This window comes from Aspergillus nidulans, chromosome VII, assembly GCF_000011425.1.
Source record: "Aspergillus nidulans FGSC A4 chromosome VII".
Taxonomy (NCBI): domain Eukaryota; kingdom Fungi; phylum Ascomycota; class Eurotiomycetes; order Eurotiales; family Aspergillaceae; genus Aspergillus; species Aspergillus nidulans.
In genome coordinates, this window is record NC_066263.1 from 1008449 (window position 1) to 1023800 (window position 15352).

Below are 15352 nucleotides of genomic sequence, written 5' to 3' on the forward strand. Positions count from 1 at the left end.
AATGCTTTCATTATGCTCTATGAAGTGTGATTCACGCCTCCTTGACTCCAACATCTTTATGTGTATGGGTATTTTGCTTATGAAATAATTCTTCACAGTCATGGCGCTCAGACACCATATCACTCAATCCGTCCACCCCATGGGGTGGCGTGAATAGATCTGCATCAGCCAAAACAAGGTCGCTTTTGCTGCAATCAGCGATTCGTCTGTCATCCTCAAGGTTGCAAGGAGAATAGTTGATTGAATAATCCTCATCGTGTTTCTGGGGAAGTGTTTCGTAGAACCGGTGTCTCACATGCTACTGTTGAGTAACTTCAGGGTTGACTCTCGCGCCTCGATAAGTTTGGTAACTGCGCATAGAACAAACTTCCCAGCGTTCTTCCTTCGGTTATGGTTCGATGGTCGTAATTGTCATAAAGAGCCGCAAGCTTTGTATATTTAGAGTGGTCTAGGAATAAGAAGTAGTGAGTGTTAGCACTGGCAATAACACAGACCGCGAAGCACACCCACCCTAAATAATCCTCCTTGATTGTTCCAATCGCATTGATCGCGGCGACGTCTGGCTTCACACCAAGAATCTTCAGTCGCAGACTGGTACCTTTCTCAATAACCTGGTCCGCGTGGTCGGTGTATTGCGGCGGCACTGTGTTGGGCTCCCACCTGATGTCGGAGGGGATATTCTTGAGGAACAATTAGCACCCACAAAACAACGAGCGCAGCAACAAACAAAGGAAACGTACTTTGCGCGCAATGAAAACCGACAACGGACCAGCCAAGGTGAAGATGCCCGTAGGTTTGACTGATGTGACAAGAGCATCAACCTATTGACCGGTTAGATATCACCTGAGACCACGTCAAAAAATAACATACGGTCTCTCCCCTGAAAGGTTTCCAGATAATTGCTCGATACTTTATCGTATATTCCGCTTGTCCGTTCCCCGGGAGCACTCTTCCCTCGCCGATATCTACCATGTCCATGACGCATATTACAAAATGATCTCCGGTACACCGCCCTTCTTCCTCCTCATTCAAGCGGTTGATGAGGTATTCTCGCACATTCGGGCCGAAGTACGAGGGATGTAGAGTGATGACCTTTGTCTCTTCTTTGAGGAAAAACATGGCAAAGGCACGTCAGGTTCGGCGATATGGGATAACGAATAACCGAAGATAGGAGGTCTGCTTGTAGTTGCGAACGAAGGCGTAAGTTTGCGACACGGTTTTCGAAGGGCGATTCAGGATGGTTGTATTGTCGCAGAGCGTCGCAAAGGTCAAATAACTGGGTGGGCTGGCAAAAATGGATTAACAACTCAGAACTTAATGATTCATGGCCGCTCGCGGAACAAAGATATTTATTTGCAAGTATTTGAAATGAGTGAAATGCAGAGTTTCTTATCGGCGAATAGATTCTCTACAGAGATAATTCTCATCGAAAGACCGGCAATGAGCTTCTTCGTGCCTGGTCACATCTGGCTGAAACTAGTGAGTCTCCGGTCAGGTGACCAGATATACCCATTTACAGGACAGCACTGCTGAATTTGCGGGGCCATGACGGCCCTGTATAGTGTAATACAACATATAAGTTTCCTGCTAAGAACCTCGGTTTGACACATGGAGTTCATGTATTCAGACGATCAAAATAGTCGCTAATTGTCGGCTATAATTAAGCCGTAAGACTGCAATTGGTCTAGGTCTGACTTTGTACGCTCAGTCATAAGTATTGCTGGAAGTAAAACGGTCCGTTCCTAAGATAGCGGCTTTGATGATCTGGGGTTGGCTCATACGATGACTTTCACACTTCATTAATCCTGCGGGGACTTGCGGCTTGTCTTTTACAATCTACCCTTTTTCTATTCCAACTCCCTCGTCATATCTATTCTTACAGCTCCAAGATGGCGTTGAACCTCGAGAAGCAGCTCCTCTTCGTAAGTCTTTAGTCCTTACGTGGCATGGCTCTAAGTTTAGGGAGATTTGCTCACAAGTGTAGTACGGCGCATACCATAACAATCCAGTTCGTCTCCTCTCTGCCGGGATGGCCCGCGACTTCCACTGACTGACTTTAGGTGAACGTAGCGATTCATATAACATGTGTGCCGATACTCTTATTTACCGGCATTGCAATGGTATGTTTCCAAGCAGTCTTCGGAATTTAGTATCACTAACAGGGTTCTGTCATTTACGTTTAGGCATCGAACTCCCCTCCTCTTATCAAGTTACCTGAAGTCCTGCAATTCGAAGACTTACCTCCGAACATCGGAACGATCGCAGCGCTCTTTTATGCTATCTTCTATGTCCTCTTGGAGCCTGTTGCTGGCACTCTAATCGCACCACTCCTACTCGGCGCTGCAGCCTTGGGTAACCGCCTCATAGCTACTTATGGAATGACAGTCAACTACTGGTTTGGTGGGATTCATGTGGTATCCTGGTTGTTGCAGTTTGTCGGCCACGGTGCCTTCGAAGGCCGTGCCCCAGCGCTGTTAGACAACCTGGTTCAAGCTTTGCTCCTTGCGCCTCTCTTCGTGTGGATGGAGATCCTCTTCTTCTTCGGTTATCGCCCAGAGCTGAGGGCACGATATGAGGCTAGTGTGAAAAAGGAGATCGCAGCGTTCAAGGAAAAGAGAAACAAAGCGTTGAAATAAGGTGATCGCAGAGGAGCGGACGAGAAATGCCTAGTTTTGTACGGCCGAAATCGGTCCATCATTTTTATGCCAGCGTTCATGGACTAAATATTGCTATTCGCTTTGGATTCGCTAAGTTCCAGGAGCTTACTGGAAATTATTCGGTTGCTGTGTACTTAAATGCTCCAATATTGATTAAGAATCGTTCTATCTGCATCTGAACGAGTTCGTAGTTCGGGAGAAGAACACTATCTATCGAATTCGAAAGGGCTGGTAGTTGGCAGTGGTGATGTAAACCTGGCGAAACTTGGCGAGCTTGAAACCTTGGACGGAACCGGCGACCTTCTCGTGCGCAAATGTACTCGCGCAGCTGGACATAGGAAAAGACATTTGGTAACTGCCAATGTACTTCAACAGGCCATATTACCGGTAGTATTACCTATGTATAAAAGGAAGCATGATGGTCAAGCAGAATGCCGGTGACGGTAGTTGTGGTGGTTATAGCAACGAATGACTAAGCTACAAATATCCGGAGATCCGAAAAATACAAACACGGTGACCAGAAAGGTAACGGGATTGCCAGCTGTCCGGCCAGACAAACATCCCGCCCATTACCACAGCACGTGTCTCTGGGAGAAAGTATGTAGAAAGGTCGATGGAGAACAGAGTTAAATGTAACTTTCTCTATAGAATTTATAGTTTAGCAAAGACATGAGTTGGTTAAATCAATTTTGACCCGAGGAGGTCTTTTTCTTGGGGTGTCCCGTGAGCGCACTAGGGCGGGTTCGGAGGATGCTGGCACTCGGCAAAAATAGGCTTAGTCTCAGTCCTGAGAATCCTCCCAACCCCGACGACAAAGCTCTCCTTCCATCCATCCACACTCCTCCTCTCCTCTCACCTCTTTCCCCCAATTACATCTCTTATTCAGAGAAACCTCTCTCCCACTCCTCTGAACCCTTCTCACAATGTTCAGGAACGCTTTACGGCAGTCTAGCCGCACCGTTGCGGCTGCCACTGCCACTGGCAGGATCGCCTCGGTGAGTTCTATCCCTACACAGGTCGACGACGACAACTGAATTTGCCCGATTCTCATCCGAAATTCATCTCAATGAGACGTTCGATCGCCTCTTTCGACATCGCCCTCGATTCTCTACCCTCTCAACGCGTTGTGGCTGCGCTTCTTCAATAGCTAACAAAATTTGCTTCCGGTTGACAGGTTCGCGCGGCTGTTCCCGGCCCCCTCTCTGCTGCTTCTAAGCAGGTCCGTACCTATGCTGCTGAGGCCAAGGCCTCGCCCACCGAGGTTTCTTCCATCCTTGAGCAGAGAATTCGTGGTGTCCAGGAGGAGTCTGGCCTTGCCGAGACAGGACGTGTCCTTTCCGTCGGGTATGTCGCCTTCATGGGTGGAAAAATTTGGTGTCGGCTTCAAAAGCGCTTAAGCTGTGGACAAAGAACACCAAAAGCTACCTCGAAACTGCTTAGACTATCCTAGTGCTGTGACTGACTCAATTCTATCGATTAGTGACGGTATTGCTCGTGTCCATGGCATGACCAACGTCCAGGCTGAGGAGCTGGTCGAGTATGGATCCCGATATTGCTTCTTCATTTTGAACGCTGCGACTAATATTGAAATAGGTTCGCCTCTGGTGTTAAGGGTATGTGCATGAACCTTGAGGCTGGCCAGGTTGGTGTTGTGTTGTTCGGTTCCGACCGTCTCGTCAAGGAGGGCGAGACTGTTAAGCGTACCGGCGAGATTGTATGTCATTCCCGTTGTTATCATCAATTATGCTTATCAAGCATTACTTACAAACCATACAGGTTGATGTCCCTGTTGGCCCCGAGCTTCTTGGCCGTGTCGTTGATGCTCTTGGTAACCCCATCGATGGCAAGGGCCCCATCAACGCTTCTACCAAGAGCCGTGCCCAGCTCAAGGCTCCTGGTATCCTTCCTCGTCGCTCCGTCAACCAGCCCGTCCAGACTGGTCTGAAGTGTGTTGACTCCATGGTGCCCATTGGTCGTGGTCAGCGTGAGTTGATCATCGGTGACCGTCAGACTGGTAAGACCGCTGTCGCTCTCGATGCCATGCTCAACCAGAAGCGCTGGAACAACACCAGCGACGAGTCTAAGAAGCTCTACTGTATCTACGTTGCCGTCGGTCAGAAGCGTTCCACCGTGGCTCAGCTCGTCAAGACCCTCGAGGAGAACGACGCCATGAAGTACTCTATTGTCGTTGCTGCTACCGCTTCCGAGGCTGCTCCCCTCCAGTACCTCGCTCCCTTCACTGGCTGTGCTATGGGTGAATGGTTCCGTGACAACGGCCGCCACGCTGTCATTGTCTACGATGACCTTTCCAAGCAGGCCGTCGCCTACCGTCAGATGTCTCTGCTGCTCCGTCGTCCCCCTGGTCGTGAGGCTTACCCCGGTGATGTCTTCTACCTCCACTCTCGTCTCCTCGAGCGTGCTGCCAAGATGAACGACAAGCACGGTGGTGGCTCTCTCACTGCCCTTCCCGTCATTGAGACCCAGGGTGGTGATGTCTCCGCTTACATTCCCACCAACGTCATTTCCATCACCGACGGTCAGATCTTCTTGGAGGCTGAGCTCTTCTACAAGGGTATCCGCCCCGCCATTAACGTCGGTCTTTCCGTGTCCCGTGTCGGTTCCGCTGCCCAGGTCAAGGCCATGAAGCAGGTTGCTGGTTCCCTGAAGCTCTTCTTGGCTCAGTACCGTGAGGTTGCTGCCTTCGCCCAGTTCGGTTCCGATCTCGATGCCTCCACCAAGCAGACCCTCAACCGTGGTCAGCGTCTGACCGAGCTCCTCAAGCAGAAGCAGTACTCCCCCATGGCCGTCTCTGACATGGTTCCCCTTATCTTCGCTGGTGTCAACGGTTACCTCGACAACATTCCTGTCGCTAAGATCCTCCAGTGGGAGTCTGACTTCCTTGCTTACCTCAAGAGCAACCACCCCGAGGTCCAGGAGACCATTGAGAAGGAGGGCCAGGTCAGCAAGGAGCTTGAGGCTAAGCTGAAGGACATCATCCCCAGCTTCAACAAGTCCTTCAACGCATAGGTGAGCAAGCGACATACTTGTCGATTAGCCTACCATGTACTGTTTCAATTTCCTGACTCTGTGTGTATAGACAAGATAGCTTGTACAATTGACTCCACTGTTTTGTTCTTCTCTTCGCCTAAGCTTCAGGTTGGTTTTGGACACCAAGACCTAATGTATCTGTAGCTGTGGAGCAAACAAACCGGTGGGCCGAGAGGCAGGGCCAAAAAATATGAAATAATATCCTGTACGTTTAGATGTTTTTGCGCGACAGAGGATGGCATCAGACAGAACGACTGAGTGATGGCAAATCCCATGGAACACGGAGTTGCATACTCTTTGGTTGGTCTTCGGCTGGGATTCCTTTGTCTACATATATGCACTCGAATATGATTTCCTTTGTTTCTATACCTATATCTCAATGAAAGCATTGTCTGCCTTTCCACTATATTGGGGAATCTCTAATACCCCAACGCATCAGTAGCCACCTCTCGTTTACTGAAGCTCCTGCCCTTGCTCTAGTGCTAACCATATGACGATCGAAAAAGCTCGTCGGAAATAAGTTTCCAAAGAGTGACGACCGACCAACCAAGCGTGTTGGCTCTTTATTACCACCAGGGAGAACAGCAAGCAACGGACGTGCTAAGGTATACCTGTGGATGCAGCTGGCTAGTAACCTCGTACCTATAATTCCATAAAGCCCCTTCTCTTACACAAGCTGGATGAGTCACAGCTGGAAATCGATACTGGCTGAATGCGGGATGCTGGATTACTTATCGATAAGCGAACCTTGGGAGGTTTTTCCCGCCTCAAATTTTCAAGGCCCCTCCATCACCCATGAAACGGCATTAACTCATTCTCACATCTTGTCTCGAGGATAATCTCGTTGCACAAAAATGGCTACCCCTTCAGAACCAGCACCGACCAATTGTAAGGTCATGCTCTCGAAGCATGTTGCGAATGGCCTGCTCGCAGAAGTTTCTGAGGGTATCAAGACCCTAGAGAAGCCGCCTCATCTGGTCGGATTCCTGGCGAACAATGATCCTGCGGCGCTGATGTACGCGCAATGGACCGAGAAGACATGTCATGAAAAGTGAGCCTTCTTTTGTTCGTTCGTATCCTGCTCCCCTACGCCCATTGGTCGCGGCGTAGTGTTGTTCGTGTCATGTCCGTTTTGTTGTGTTCCCTCAAAATCACCTACATCCCGGGCCCTGTATCTCGTAGCTAACGTAGATCTATCTCATGGATATAGTGGATTCCGATATTCCCTGCGCGAAGTTCACCGTGATAACCTTGAAGAAGCAATCCTGGCCGCAAATGTCGACCCTGACGTCGACGGCATCATCGTCTATTACCCCATATTCAACAACCGTCAAGACCAATACCTGCAGCAAATTGTGGACGTGTCCAAGGATGTGGAGGGTCTCAGCCATCGTTACATTTTCAACATGTACCAGAACATCCGCTTCCTCGACCCGGAGACCAAGCGCCAGAAATGCATTTTGCCCTGCACGCCTCTCGCAATCGTCAAGATTCTGGAGCACCTAAACATTTACAACACAGTTCTGCCGTATGGTAACAGGCTACATGGTCATACTATCTGCGTTGTTAACCGCTCTGAGGTTGTGGGCCGGCCGCTTGCTGCGTTGTTGGCGAATGATGGTGCCTGCGTGTATAGCGTCGATATCACTGGTATCCAGAAGTTCTATCGGGGAACGGGTCTGAAGTTGGGCAGACATGAGGTTGAGGATGTAGAGGGAAAGGAGCTGAAGGATATTGTCCCGCTGTGTGATACCGTTATCTCTGGTGTCCCTGGGGACAAGTACAAGTTCGACACTAGCTTGCTGCGAGACGGTGCCGTGTGTATCAATTTTTCAAGCGAGAAGGTATGTTTATCTCTTCACGGCCACTAGCTGGCATCTTGCTTATACAGGAGTAAACAGAACTTTGGTCCTGAAGTTAAGCAAAAAGCCTCCATCTTCGTGCCCTCAATCGGGAAGGTGACTATCGTCGTTTTGCTCCGGAACTTGCTGGTAAGTCCTGAGACTTTATTACAAATGCGCTCAAAACTGACTACATTTCAACAGAGACTCATTCAGAACAAGAGAATGGACGACATTAAGCCTGCTGCTGCTACCGAGCGTCCTGGCACTCTGGAGGCTGCTTCATAGAAAGTGGTGTCGGTCAAAAGATGTTATCAAGCGCATGGAGATAAGATTTCCCTTGTTCAAACGTTAAACTTGCTTTTTTTTTTGTCTGCCTTATATAGACTCTGCTTATCATCTCAAAATCTTATGATAGAGCGCAATGGGAAGTGAAGGGCCGCTAATGGTGAAGTCAACGGCTCAAGCGCAGTCATGCTGGTTTGGTAAGCCAGTTAGGGTTGTATCTCAACATGGAGTAGGTAGACCATGAATGCTTGGAAGATCTTAAGAAGGGACTCTTCATTCAGTTGCATACCTGCATCTGGCACATTCCATACTTCGACTACCTTCGCTTCTTCGCATCCTTGACCTCCTTGTTCTCAGTCTCCTCGACTCCCACCACGCTAGCCACGCCACCGGTTTTCTTCCTGGTTTCCTGAGCGGCCAGGCGTAGCACATTAATCTCATTCGCAAGCCACTTGCGCAAAGGCTCCGGATGGAATGTCCCGTCAGCAGAGAACCAAGCTGTAAACGGCGACACGATCTCCTTCTCCTCTAAAACGCTGTTCGAAGCCGATTTATACTGAATCTGCAGTCTGTAGAGAGGCGTGTGCTTCTTCACGGACGAGCGAATAGATATCTATTCATAGCCGTATTAGAAACTACGCAAGTCGCCAACAGTCGCTCCGCTCCCTTCCCCTGAGTGAAAAAACCAAAGGAATAGACATTATTGAGAAGATACATACCGTCTCCCCAGACTTGCGCTTCCCCCGAAAGACCTCGCTAGCCTCGACGGCCCAGACCCAGTACGTGAGCAGCGAGTTTAGAATGAAGTACGAACCAACTGCGGCAATAACCCATGACGATGTCGTCGCTTCCCAGCCAAGCTTGCGGTCCGCGTAGAACGTGAACGCTGCGATTGCGACGGCGCTGTAACCGACGATGAAACGAACATTTGTCTTGAAGTGGTCTTGCTTAAAGGTGTAGGGCTGCGGGAGGGTGGTAAGGTAGGGGACTAAGGCGTCGTCTGTTGTTGATTTGAGGTCTGTGTTTGTTTCAAAAAGGAATTAGTACATGTATCGAGAATTAAGCAGATGCGGATGTTAGTTGGTTCAGAGTGCTGTGAGCTGTAGACTCAGTTACTGCCAGCATACCATTCGGGGAGTAGACGGGCACCTTGGGGGCAGCTTCCGAAGACATTGCGTAATTAATAAATGGTTAAAGAATGATATGATGCGGGCGCGTAGGAGGCAGTAGCAAAATAGAAAGAAGCAAGAGGGTTATTTTTGATGGGTATGCTTAGAGCTGCTGCGTGTAGTTGCGGCGAGCTGTCCCTTTCGGCGCTAAAGCGGCAGTATGGACTAGATTCAGGTCCGCCGCCTTGTCGGACCCTGTGGGGATTCGATGTTCGAACACTTCTCTTGATCATTGCCAGCTACAGCTTACACCTTGGCTCTCCCTTCACATCAATATGGCATTGCAAGGTGTAGAGCAAACGATCCTTCGGGATCCGGCTCTATTGTGAGTACACCTAGTCCATATTCACGGATCTGTGAGACGAGACTTACCTGAAACTCGCAGTTACTGGATTTTGATTCCTATCTCCGTTGTCATGGTAAGACCCATTCTAATAAACATATTCAATCTTTCCTAACAAACCCAATAGATTCTGACCGGCATGCTCCGACACTATGCTACAATCCTAATGAACTCCCCTCCGAAGCCTCCCGCGACCCTAGCAGAATCCCGCGAGCGCCTCTCCCTGTTCCGCGCCGTCAACCTGCGTAACCACGCCCCAGCTGTGCTGTCGAAAGAGGCTTTTGAGATGCGAAAAAACTACCTTGTCACGGGCTTTCAAACCGGCGCCTTTTTGAAGGACCCCAACAGTCGCGGCCAGCCACCCGCTAACCCAATGTCAGATCCCGCTGCTATGGAGGGCATGATGGGAATGATGAAGGGAAATATGATGATGATGATTCCGCAGACCCTGATTATGAGCTGGATAAATGCTTTTTTTTCGGGCTTCGTCATTTGTAAGCAGGCTATGCCTGTCTGTCTACTGTTTATGAATTGCTAATGGTGCTTGGTGCAGTGAAGCTCCCGTTCCCTCTTACCATCCGCTTCAAGTCGATGCTGCAGTCTGGTGTCATGACTCGTGACTTAGATGTGCGATGGGTGTCCAGTCTGTCTTGGTATTTCCTGAACTTGTTCGGGCTGCAGTCTGTTTTTGGATTTATTCTCGGCAGTGATAACGGTGAGTTTTCCGTTTGCTCTCTTTGCTACCGTGTCGAAGATTTTGCCTCTTGCTAACTACGTTGTAGCTGCCAACCATATGGCTCAGCAGATGGGCCCAATGGGTCCCGCTGCTGGAGCAAATCCGTTCCAGCCTGGCCAAGATCCGCATAAAATGTACCTGAACGAAGCAGAAAACCTCGAGGTTTTTGAACATTTCAGCATTCTCGATGGCATTGAGGATAGAGTTCTGCGCAAATATGGTGCTGCTCAATAGCGGGGCAGGATGACGCTTTCGTGGAATACTGGTTCTTTACATGCCATGATTTTAGGCGGTTCGATCTACACTATCCAACTCGAATGCAGTAATAGATGATAAGAATTATGCAGCCACATCGGATCGCCGATTTGGTACAAGATGAATAAAATTGATACAAGGGAAACAAAGCCCCAGTTGATAGATACCGATATGTGACGCCAGGAAGGTCATAATCAGTCCGTAATCAGTCTGTTTAATTGATAACCCCATCGATTACCCATACCTCGCCGTTAGAAACCTGCTCTGCAATGCTCTCTACCCTGATTCTTTCCGGCTCGATCTGAGAAGCCTCTATTAGCATCTGAAAAGCTGTCGTTCGCTACATAGTACTCACATATATTCTGTCCCCGTCTTTTCTCCACGTCAACTTATCTCCTCCAAGTGTTTCCGCCTCCTCTCCCTCCCTCCAAGGACTCTGAGCCACAACATGAGCAGAAACAAACCGTTCCAGGTTACGTTTCGCCCGATCTTGTCCCTTGTCTCCCTCATACGCGTTCATTTCCCCGAACTTCTCGTAATCATCGGGATTCTCCCAGGGCTTGTGCGGAAGATCTTGGATAGCACTATTACGAGGTGCCAGAACCGTCACATTTTGTGTTTGGTCCTTTAGCCGCCTTTCGACGGTTTCAAACTGGCGGGTGAGTGATGCGTAGATGTTGATACCGCGGGTCTTGGGCAGGACGTCAGATATAGTGGGCTCATTATTGGCCCCGCCCTTCACGGTCACTGTCCGCTTATTATCCTCTGATGGGGGTGCCATCACTGCTCCTCTAAGCGGCTGCTGGTTGCTCAACCACTCCTTGAGTCCGTCGAGGTCCTCTATGCTTCGCGCGTGGCGTGAGCGAGGCTTGTTGAGTAACGGCTCCGGGATACGCTTGCGATATGCAAAGTATGGCAAGCTCCACGCTGTTGAGATACTGCAATAGAAGAACAGGAAGAGAACGAGTGCTGTTGTTGATAGCTGTCGCATCTTAAGTCCAATATAAAAAGCTGACGATTTTGCCAACTACTTTAATCTTCAGCTGTTGGTTTCTCTATCCGATGAATCAATCCATGACGCAACCTCCATGGCGGGTGGATCCATCCACGTGAGTCCGCGGAGAACCCTTCAAGTGGGATAAAGCACGTGATTAGCATTGATAAGGGCCATTTGGAGGACCACAAAAATGCATATAAGTATGTCAATTGCTCTCGCGCGTCGCTGTTAGGGTTGATTGAAAAGATGTCAGCCTTGCAGACGTTTATGCTGGTCGTCGACCATGACAAACAGGAAGCTCGGCAGATTGCCGAGCGAATTGCCCAGGGTATCAAAGACCCCTCCATGAACTGCCGATACTATGGGCTAACAGTTGCGGTTGTTTAGATATCGAGAACAAGAAGACGACCCTCGTTGAAGTCGTGCAATCTCTGGGAGAATACGTCAATGACGAAGATCCACTACTTCGCGGCAAGGCCGTTTCCTACCTGAGCGCGGTGATCAAGGCGCTTCCTCCAAAATTCCTCACGAGACAACAGGTCCAGGTCCTGACGACTTTCTTCTGTGACCGGATCGGAGATGCAGGCGCGGTTACTGGACTTGAGACGTTGCAGAAACTAGACAGGTTCACGAAGGAGATGGCTGAGGAATTGGCGACAGCGTGAGTGTTAGCTATCTCTATCGCATTGCCGCATCCCCCCGCCGCGTTTGGAATCATGAGGGCTGACCTGCAGAATACAGGCTGTTCGAGAACTTCAATACCTTGCAATCTCGTGCGCAGTCTCAGAGATTTCAGGTGTATCAGCTACTCAACGAGTTGATGTCCAATCACCGATCTGGTTTGTCGCGGCTTCCTTTCGGCGTCTTCCGTATACTGACGGGTTAGTCTTACATAATATGGGCGACACTTCTCTCGTCGGGATGGTAGATCTCATGACAGGTGAAAAGGATCCGCGCAACCTTATGTTGGTGTTCTCTATCCTTAAAGTGATCATGGTTGAGTGGGATATCTCAAGGCACGTAGAGGTAAGCCTCTTCAATCACGATGCTTTTGAGGCAAATTCTGACTTAAGAAGCTGTTGTTTGATTCTGTCTACAACTACTTTCCTATTACGTTCAGGCCGCCGCCAAACGATCCTTACGGGATCACTGCACAAGACCTAAAGGACCGCCTGCAAGACTGCATTTCATCGACGAGTCACTTCGCGCCCCATTCTATCCCGGCTTTACTGGATAAACTAGATTCAACTTCTCAGAACGTTAAGGTATGCAATAATAACCTAACGCCACCGTGCACATAATCTAACATGCTCAAAGAAAGACGCACTGAATGCCCTGATTGCCTGTATCAATTCATATAATCCCGATACCGTGTCTACGTATTCAATCACGATATGGGAGACGCTTAAGTTTGAGGTCCTCAATGCCCAAGAAGAACTTCTCTCCGACCTCTCTCTCAAGGCGTTACACGATATAGCAAGGCGTCTATCTGAGGGCGTAATGCAGATACACGACCAGTTGCCTCTCGCTCAGTACCTACGTCCCATAACCAAAGAGTGTAACGAGCAATTAAGAGAACCTCAGCAGAAGCAAGCCAAGCCCGCGCAGAAGATTTTAAAGGCCGTTTCGGAGGCCTCTGCACCTTCCTTCACTCTGGTCGCGCAAGTTGTCATTGCACCCCTCTTAACCCTCTACCAGGGAGCCGATGGGATCACAAAACAGCGGGCTCTTTTGGAAACATTGACATTGCTTTTTGAGTCTGCGATATCTGTTTTTGGAGAATGGACAACGCGGAACCCGGAAACATCTGCCGAAAATCCTCTGCTAGAATTCAAAGATCAGTTTTCCGAGATATTTGGTCAGGCTTTGATGAGTACGGTCAAAGAAGAGGTCTCTTTCCGCGTTTCTGCTTTGAAAGGATTCCTACGTCTGTCAGTCCTGCGCGATTACTTTCACGAGTCTGAGATTGGCCTGTTTGTGCAATACCTTGACGAGATTCTTCTGACGGAAGAGCCAGTAGGCCGCGATGACTTGAAAAGGGAAGCAATAGCTGCTCTTGCTGAGGTTTCAAAGCATCAACCGCGGCTGATAATGGATATCACCTTCCCGGCCTTCGTCGCTACGCTTCCCGATTCCGACGAAGGAACGGATACCAGCTACCTACCTACCCTAGAAACCCTGGCTCAAATAAGCGTCGAAAAAGCTATCTTTGAGACACTGGTACGCCGGTTGCTAACTAAGTTGTCGCTACTGCTGCAAAAGGAACAGCCAGGCTCTGTGGCCTATCCAAGGGCCATTCTCATGACCATCTTTTATGTTATGAACCAGAGGCGACTGGATGGAGAACCTGGTTTGGAGATGTACTATGATAAAATAGTGGTAGCTATGTGCCGGAATGCTGCTGCAACAGCTTTAGGTAAAGCGAAGAATAACATCCTAGGTGATACCACGGTTCTCGATGTCCTAGGACGGCTCTGCAACCTCATTGTTAGGTCTCTCCCAAGACTAAAGCAAGATGAAGTTACAAAGAACATCTACGCCCTGTTCGCTTTACCCGAGGACTTCCAGCCTGTCCCATTTGCGCAGTCGCCATCTGAAGATCAGCGACGTACGATGATTCTGTCGACCTACCTTTTAGCTGGTCTGCCAGTGGACTCGAAACTCCCCCACAGCACCCCCAACATGGCCGACCTTCTCTCATACCTTGTGAAGCTCTCCATAGCTGAAACCTCGCCCCAAATCCAACTCGCCATCCTTCGCCACATTGCTCTTCTCGTGAACAAATTCCTTCCCAAATCCGAGCTTGAAATCGCAAACACATTACTAAATTCCTTCCTTTTCACGGACACTACGACCGCTTTAGAGCCAACACCAGAAGCCGTCAGAACAGTTTTCTGGCTTTCCAAAGCGCTCATTCTCCGCCTCGCTCCAACAACGACCCAGATCCTTACCTCCCTTCTCCACCTCCTCTCCTCACCGTCTGAACAAACAAGCACAACTGCCTCCCGTGGCTTTGCTATCCTTCTAAAGGATGATGACGTTCTCTCCCCCATAAACGGCGCGAATATCCGCCTCCTCTCCAAACAACGTGTCTTCACTACCTTGGTCCCCCTCATTTCCACCAAAATCCGGGAGATTAACATTAACAGCAGCGGAACCACCATGATGGCAGCAGAGCAAGACAAAGCCTACATGAAACCCGCCCACTTAACAGCCCTCTCTGGAATTCTCTCGACTATCCCTCCTGCTCTTGTTATGCCTGAGCTCCCAACCCTGCTACCCCTCCTCCTGCAATCCCTTGACCTCCAAACAGCAACACGCGACTCTTTCGCCGTCCGCGCCGCGACACTCCAGACCTTATCGGTCATCATTCGCGAGAATGGGGTCGGCGTCATTGAAGAGTGCGGGCATGTCCAGAGCCTAGTCACTCGACTCCTCAAGACAGCTGAGCACAAGCCATTACCTGCTGCATCTGCCTCTGAAAAGACTGGTGAAGGAGCGGCTGTAAACGCACCCCGCCTCCGGGTCGACGCGCTTAGATGTCTCTTCTTACTCGCCCAGCCTCGTAATGCGGAAAATGCCCCTGCCGTTGCGAAAGCCGGTAAATTGTCGCCGCTTTTGCCAGTTCGGAGCCAGGTTCTGCGCGCACTGAAAGTTGTCCTTGATGATCCGAAGCGGGATGTTAGGAAGGCTGCTGTTGATGCGAGGGGCGCTTGGTTGAGGGGGATTGAGGATGCAGAGGACGATGACTGAAGATGAATAACATTGCGGGAACTGTCTGGTCAAAATCGTTATTGCTTACTAGGCTAGATGATTAGAGGATATATTCCACACTAGTGATCTCTTAGCATTTTTCTGAATCCAGACTAGATTTGCAAGTTTACTCTGGCTTATGAATCCGTTTGATTTTGATTGTCGCCAGGCTCTACCGTACTAGAATGTCTAGGATATTGCGTGCAAATGGTAGAATAGTAGCATATCTGCTCATTAGGCAACCAGCAATGGCTATGTATCCCAC

At 49.4% G+C, this 15352-nt stretch overlaps 8 protein-coding genes across 8 annotated transcripts, besides 1 other annotated feature; 5 read left to right on the forward strand and 3 right to left on the reverse strand.

Moving 5' to 3' along the window:
• Positions 1 to 15352: part of a sequence feature (contig 1.24 227..43525(1)) that runs on past both edges of the window.
• On the reverse strand, positions 439 to 1415 carry ANIA_01521 (DNA-directed RNA polymerase II subunit RPB7; the record flags this gene model as incomplete). The annotated part of the gene is made up of 4 exons (XM_654033.2): positions 871 to 1415; positions 741 to 821; positions 511 to 680; positions 439 to 448 (listed from the first exon to the last, which is right to left on the reverse strand). The coding sequence occupies exons 1-4, from the start codon at positions 1117 to 1119 to the stop codon at positions 439 to 441; spliced, it is 510 nt and encodes a 169-aa protein (XP_659125.1). The 5' UTR covers positions 1120 to 1415.
• ANIA_01522 (2-hydroxy-palmitic acid dioxygenase MPO1) lies at positions 1890 to 2636 on the forward strand (the record flags this gene model as incomplete). The annotated part of the gene is made up of 3 exons (XM_654034.1): positions 1890 to 1922; positions 2061 to 2120; positions 2184 to 2636. 3 exons carry the CDS (start codon positions 1890 to 1892, stop codon positions 2634 to 2636), a joined length of 546 nt encoding a protein of 181 aa, XP_659126.1.
• ANIA_01523 (F1F0 ATP synthase subunit alpha) lies at positions 3494 to 6086 on the forward strand. Its single transcript, XM_050612792.1, has 5 exons — positions 3494 to 3652; positions 3832 to 4001; positions 4138 to 4194; positions 4251 to 4371; positions 4434 to 6086. Exons 1-5 carry the CDS (start codon positions 3581 to 3583, stop codon positions 5682 to 5684), a joined length of 1671 nt encoding a protein of 556 aa, XP_050468670.1. The 5' UTR covers positions 3494 to 3580; the 3' UTR covers positions 5685 to 6086.
• ANIA_01524 (methylenetetrahydrofolate dehydrogenase (NAD(+))) lies at positions 6514 to 8010 on the forward strand. Its single transcript, XM_654036.2, has 4 exons — positions 6514 to 6756; positions 6916 to 7549; positions 7607 to 7696; positions 7751 to 8010. The coding sequence occupies exons 1-4, from the start codon at positions 6560 to 6562 to the stop codon at positions 7832 to 7834; spliced, it is 1005 nt and encodes a 334-aa protein (XP_659128.1). The 5' UTR covers positions 6514 to 6559; the 3' UTR covers positions 7835 to 8010.
• ANIA_01525 (signal peptidase complex subunit 2) lies at positions 8151 to 8964 on the reverse strand (the record flags this gene model as incomplete). The annotated part of the gene is made up of 3 exons (XM_654037.1): positions 8151 to 8447; positions 8554 to 8796; positions 8962 to 8964. 3 exons carry the CDS (start codon positions 8962 to 8964, stop codon positions 8151 to 8153), a joined length of 543 nt encoding a protein of 180 aa, XP_659129.1.
• On the forward strand, positions 9246 to 10316 carry ANIA_01526 (ER membrane complex subunit EMC3; the record flags this gene model as incomplete). Its single annotated transcript, XM_654038.2, has 5 exons — positions 9246 to 9328; positions 9389 to 9422; positions 9474 to 9840; positions 9900 to 10061; positions 10129 to 10316. The coding sequence occupies exons 1-5, from the start codon at positions 9279 to 9281 to the stop codon at positions 10314 to 10316; spliced, it is 801 nt and encodes a 266-aa protein (XP_659130.1). The 5' UTR covers positions 9246 to 9278.
• On the reverse strand, positions 10402 to 11328 carry ANIA_01527 (uncharacterized protein; the record flags this gene model as incomplete). Its single annotated transcript, XM_050612793.1, has 2 exons — positions 10402 to 10638; positions 10693 to 11328. The coding sequence occupies 2 exons, from the start codon at positions 11326 to 11328 to the stop codon at positions 10552 to 10554; spliced, it is 723 nt and encodes a 240-aa protein (XP_050468671.1). The 3' UTR covers positions 10402 to 10551.
• ANIA_01528 (MET18/MMS19 family protein) lies at positions 11587 to 15201 on the forward strand. Its single transcript, XM_050612794.1, has 7 exons — positions 11587 to 11662; positions 11722 to 11995; positions 12076 to 12215; positions 12263 to 12360; positions 12411 to 12599; positions 12652 to 13554; positions 13603 to 15201. The coding sequence occupies exons 1-7, from the start codon at positions 11602 to 11604 to the stop codon at positions 15085 to 15087; spliced, it is 3150 nt and encodes a 1049-aa protein (XP_050468672.1). The 5' UTR covers positions 11587 to 11601; the 3' UTR covers positions 15088 to 15201.